General features: G+C 48.9%; 1 protein-coding gene across 1 annotated transcript in view; it reads right to left on the bottom strand.

Annotated features, from left to right (window-relative positions):
• Positions 1–6,300: 6,300 nt before the first annotated feature.
• LOC310949028 (neuronal acetylcholine receptor subunit alpha-7) overlaps positions 6,301–6,356 on the bottom strand; it is a gene marked incomplete at both ends in the record, with an annotated part of 34,435 nt that continues 34,379 nt past the window's right edge. The window contains one exon of the mRNA XM_083916360.1: positions 6,301–6,356. This exon is cut by the window's right edge and continues 496 nt beyond it. Coding sequence (XP_083772486.1) covers positions 6,301–6,356 — 56 coding nt within the window.

Raw genomic sequence — 6,356 nt, 5'->3', positions numbered from 1 at the left:
CTCCCTTAGAGAGAGGGGGAGAAGTTCAGCATCCGTGAGGAACTCGGAGTAGAGCCGCTGCTCCTTTGTGTTGAAAGGAGCCAGTTGAGGTGGTTCAGGATCATCTGGTAAGGATGAACCCTGGGCGCCTCCCTAGGGAGGTGTTCCAGGCACGTCCAGCTGGGAGGAGGCCTCGGGGAAGACCCAGGACCAGGTGGAGAGATTAGATCTCCACACTGGCCTGGGAACGCCTCAGGATCCCCCAGTTAGAGCTGGTTAATGTGGCCCGGGAAAGGGAAGTTTGGGGTCCCCTGCTGGAGCTGCTGCCCCTGAGAACTGATCCAGGATCAGAGGCTGAAGATGAGATGAGATGTTTCCCCAAAGCAATTTCAGTCAAAAACAACTGGACTTGGTATTTTGTCCAAATAACCAAGTCCAGTTGTTTTTGACTGAAATATCTTTGGGGATAACGACGACCTGGACAAATGAGAACATTCACGGTCTTCGGACATGTTTCCCCAAAGGCGACACGGTGGGGTGGAGGTTAGCACAGTTGCCTCGCTGCAAGAGGGTCCCTTCTGTGTGGAGTTTGCATGTTGTCCCCGTGTCTGCGTGGGTTTTCTCCGGGTTCTCCGGTTTCCTCCCACAGTCCAAAGACGTGCAGGTGTTCGGTTCATTGATGACTCTAAATCACCCGTAGGTGTGAATGGTTGTCTGTCTCTGTTCGTCTCTATGTTCGCCATAAACTGGCGTCCTGTCCAGGGTGGACCCCGCCTCACGCCCGATGTCAGCTGGGATCGACTCCAGCCCCCCACGACCCCGACAGGGACAAGAGGATGAAGATGAATGAATGAAACTGACAACTGGACTTGGTAATTTGGTAACTGGACAAAATAAGTGGAAGTAGAGTCGATCATCCGTCCACAGGCTGTTCGGCACGACCAGGAAGTCGTTGCAGACGGATGCATCGTCTAACAGAAGCAGGAGAACAGAGAATGTGAGGTTGTACGTACGCAGACCAGCAGAGCAGGGATGGGGGTGCAGTTCTTGTAATGGATCATGGCGAGCAGGCTGGGCAGGTGACCCTCTCTGGCTCCAGAGAAACACAACCTGCGGGCAGAAACACCAGACGGCCCGTCAGCAGCCGTATTAACACAGTGACGGAGCGTGAAGGGGCAGCAGATCTCACCTGGAGGAGGTGAACAGGTAGCCGTTGATTCCTCCAAAGGTGGACAGACAACATGATCCATGTTCTTCTCTCTTGTGTCTCGTCTGGTCCTCGGGCAGACGTTTCAGGTCTGAACGCTCCGACTAACGGACTTAAGAACAGTTTATATCCTAAAGCTACAACAGTGCTGAACACCGCAGACACCTTTACCGCAAACACCTTTACCCCAAACACCTTTACCGCAAACGCCTTTACCTCAAACGCCTTTACCTCAAATACCTTTACCTCAAACACCTTTACCTCAAATACCTTTACCTCAAACACCTTTACCTCAAACACCTTTACCCCAAACACCTTTACCGCAAACGCCTTTACCTCAAACGCCTTAACCTCAAACGCCTTTACCTCAAACGCCTTTACCTCAAATACCTTTACCTCAAACACCTTTACCTCAAATACCTTTACCTCAAACACCTTTACCGCAAACGCCTTTACCTCAAACGCCTTAACCTCAAACACCTTTACCGCAAACGCCTTTACCTCAAACGCCTTAACCTCAGACACCTTTACCGCAAACACCTTTACCCCAAACACCTTTACCGCAAACGCCTTTACCTCAAACGCCTTAACCTCAAACACCTTTACCTCAAATACCTTTACCTCAAACACCTTTACCTCAAACACCTTTACCCCAAACACCTTTACCGCAAACGCCTTTACCTCAAACGCCTTAACCTCAAACACCTTTACCTCAAATACCTTCACCGCAAACACCTTTACCTCAAACACCTGCCACATAAAATGACGTCAGAACCGCCGTGGGCCTCGTGCTCGTACACGTGCAAACGTGCTTTACTAAAGCCCACCTCTCCCAAACGGGCCGTGGACGGCAAGCGTGCCGCTCCTAGACGCGGTACGGTTGCACTCACACTGGTCAAAGGAACCAGACTTTAGCCGTGAAACCTTTTTGGGCACGGTACGGATGGACAGTGTGAGTGCGACCTGAGTGCGACCTAGAAAATAAAGAAAAGACTTCATAAAGTTTAATGAAGCTTTGTTCGGACATCACTACTTTATCATCTTTCTACATTCACGAAGACCCGCCTGACTCTGATCGCCTCATACTCATCGCCTCGTACTCGTTCCATCTCGGGGGTGTAATGAATAATGCCGTCTCCAGGGGATGGAAGCCTGTAAAGATCCTCTGAAGAGCCCATTATAGGTTTATGTTCGCTGTGTGTCGAGCTGACGCACAGAACGAGATGCTTTCACCCCCACATGTCTGGTGTTTGTCGTGTGGTTTGGTTCCAAACTGCAGACAGAAGTGTGAGCAGCTGGTGGAGCCCTGCAGATGTATTACATCCCGGCAGTGAAATCCTCACTGATTGCCTCTTTTTGAAACGGGTGGAGGTATTCTTGTCCCCGGAGGAGCTGCTGGCTGTGCTGAGTGTTGGGTGAATAACAGCGGGACTCATTCTGCCTCGGCTCAGCCGGCCAAATTAGAAACGATGCGAAATAAGAGGGGAAAGGAAACGAGTTCCCCCTGAGAACAATGAGGACAATGACTCTCTCTTCACACACACAGGGAGAATATTGACACTCTCCCGGCCAATCAGCTTTCTCTCTCCGAACATCTGCTGCTCCTCTGCGGATCTGTCCGTTCGATCCTCTGTCTGTTTCAGTCTCATTGCCAAGTCGGAGGTTAATCCAGGTTTGGCACCAGCAGCTCCTCCGCACAAACAATCCCTGTGTGTGTGTGTGTGTGTGTGTGTGTGTGTGTGTGTGTGTGTGTGTGTGTGTGTGTGTGTGTGTGTGTGAGCGTGAGCGTGAGCAGCTGAGAGGCTTCTGCAGGTAGAGCTGACGGAGGAACACCAAAGTTATTACAAAGTTGTTTCAGATCAGGATCAAACGCTAACACGATCTCACTGAGATTGGTTTTCTTCTTCTGTCGTCTCAGGGGGAAACAGACTTTTGTGAAACTTCATTTACGCCTTTGAATTGTTCATTCATGTGCACAAATTCACTGTTCCATGAAAAGCAATATGGCACAATGGTTGCTCTTAATTGTGAGACGTGTCTCAGCCTCTTTAATAAGCCGCGGTTTGTTGTTGTTTTATTCAAAGTGATTAAAGTTTCTCTGTGTGACTTTCAGGAAACTCTTGTTATCAGTGACATCGTTAGTGAACTGCAGTAAGCATCCTGGTGCAAAGAGCAAAACAGTGAGACTCAACATAACTCACATGCATCACGTTTGAGTAATGCTATAAAATGAATTACATCATATTTAAAATGACGCTAGCTGTTTGCAAATCACAAAGCATGCAGCTGAGACAAAATCAGCTTAGGTTTCACTGGACTAACATTAGCCAGCTAGCTAACATTAGCCAGCAAGCTAACATTAGCCAGTAAGCTAGCATTAGCCAGCTAGCTAACATTAGCCAGCTAGCTAACATTAGCCAGCAAGCTAACATTAGCCAGTAAGCTAGCATTAGCCAGCAAGCTGAAACTTAGCTACGCTGCATGGATCTGGCATCGGTTGCTTTGTAACTTTAGCTGATAAAGTGATTTAAAGACTGTGAGCCAGAAAGGAGTCCGGATGATCATTTAACCTTTGAATTGTTAATAATGAGCCCGAATTCAAAATACCGTGAAAAACAAGATTGTTTTTAAGGGACGGCACGTTGTTTGGTCTCAAATGTGACAAAATGTGGTCGATCCTCTGACTCTTCATCAAGTGCATCATCAGGTTAGCATGCTAACATAATAAACTAAGACGTTAAACACCAGCGTTTCTGCTCGGAAGCTGTGCGCTGTTAGCGGCTACACCCGGACACATTTGGACACAAAATGACTACAAAGAGACACAAAACAACTACAAAGAGACACAAAATGACTACAAAGAGACACAAAACAACTACAAAGAGACACAAAATGACTACAAAGAGACACAAAACAACTACAAAGAGACACAAAATGACTACAAAGAGACACAAAACAACCACAAAGAGACACAAAACGACTATAAAGAGACACAAAACGACTACAAAGAGACACAAAACAACTACAAAGAGACACAAAATGACTACAAAGAGACACAAAACAACTACAAAGAGACACAAAATGACTACAAAGAGACACAAAACAACCACAAAGAGACACAAAATGACTATAAAGAGACACAAAACGACTACAAAGAGACACAAAACAACTACAAAGAGACACAAAACAACTACAAAGAGACACAAAACAACTACAAAGAGACACAAAACAACCACAAAGAGACACAAAACAACTATAAAGAGACACAAAACAACTACAAAGAGACACAAAACAACTACAAAGAGACACAAAATGGCTACAAAGACACAAAACAACCACAGAGAAAAGTAAAACAACTCCCAATAAATGCAAAACAAAGACTCTACTTTTATCCATTTTGCATCTCTGTGGTTGTTTTGCATCTTTTTGTAGATGTTAAACTTTTCTCTGTGGTTGTTTCGCTGACGTGTCGGCTCCGTACGCGTCCGTGTGTAAACTGGAAAGAAGAGAATCTGTGGTTCGAAGATGAGTGCAAATATATTTGCTCAGCAGAAACGTCTTCACACACACACACACACACACACACACACACACACACACACACACACACACACACACACACACACACACACACACACACACACACACACACACACACACACACACACACACACACACACACACACACACACACACACACACACACACACACACACACACACACACACACACACACACACACACACACACACACACACACACACACACACACACACACACACACGAATCACAAAAATAATGACTCAACATCCAGAGGAGGAAGCTCCAGCGCGTCTTTATTGAACCGTGACAGAACGGAGCTCCGCGTGTTTCAAACATGAACATCTAACCACGTTAAAGCAGGGGGGTCAAACTCCGGCCCGTGGGCCACATCTGGCCTCGTCCTCGTCCACGAGAACACGGGTGTTTTTGAAACTGAACTTTTATGTCTCCGTCCGCATGAAACCGCAAAATCTGCCTCAAACAATGTCGTGCACGTGTCAAAGCAGCAGGTGGTGACAGCGCTCCTAACAGGAGGGACATCTCAGCCAATCACAAGGCTGGAAACACTCATGTTGGACAAACACGGATGTTGGAGTGAGGTCGGGCAGATTCCTTCTGTGGACAGAGACTCACACAAAGAGCTGAGACGTTGCTCAACAGCAGCAGGATTTTGGCGAGGTCGTCCATAACAGCAGCTCCGTCAGCTGGTCACGTCTCCATGGAAACAGCTGTTCACCGTCGCACAGCGTGACGTCAAACACGGTTTTCCCGTCCACACGTGACTGCTGACACTGCACTTTAACACAAAGTTCACCTGGACCCCGATAACAAAAAACACACGGTTTCAAAAATACTGGTGTTCTCGTGGACGACCCCGAGTCTGTTTCAGGTCGGTGGCGTCTTCTGATGAGGACGGCGTCTGAGAGGAAACCAGCCGTGCCGTTGGAACACGTGGTTAACGTTGTGAATTCAAATCTACGTGGTCAGGGGGAGGAAGAGATCGTGGTCGGGGTCTCATGGGGTAAAGTCGGGTGTTTGGGCCTCCTTGACGCCGGAGCACCTCCTCTGAGCATCTACTGTCATCGTGGTCACATTTGAAATCCTGGCGTCACACGCGGAGGGCGGGGTTTGACGCCCCGGGGAGGGAACGGGCTGGACGTGAAGATGCAGCTCTGGCGAAGGTTTTAATCACGGCTTCTTTCGCGTGTTTGACGTGAGGGTGAGACGAAACAGTAAACGGGGACATCTGTGAGGTTTCAGGAGGAACCAATGGGAGCGGAGAGCCGCAGACAGGAAGTGAGACGGTGCTGAAGGTTGGGACCGCCGCCTCCTCGCCTCCTCTCCTCCTCGCCTCCTCGCCTCCTCGCCTCCTCTCCTCCTCTCCTCCTCGCCTCCTCGCCTCCTCGCCTCCTCTCCTCCTCGCCTCCTCTCCTCCTTGCCTCCTCTCCTCCTCTCCTCCTCGCCTCCTCGCCTCCTCGCCTCCTCTCCTCCTCGCCTCCTCTCCTCCTTGCCTCCTCTCCTCCTCTCCTCCTCGCCTCCTCGCCTCCTCGCCTCCTCGCCTCCTCGCCTCCTCAGCTGAAGAAGTCTTTGGAGATGGCCTCCACAAAGTTGGGAGCCGACATGAGGA

Source organism: Echiichthys vipera (genome assembly GCF_963691815.1).
Source record: "Echiichthys vipera genome assembly, chromosome: 7".
Classification (NCBI taxonomy): domain Eukaryota; kingdom Metazoa; phylum Chordata; class Actinopteri; order Perciformes; family Trachinidae; genus Echiichthys; species Echiichthys vipera.
Note: the sequence above shows the minus strand (reverse complement) of the source record. Positions and strands in the feature narration are given on the sequence as shown.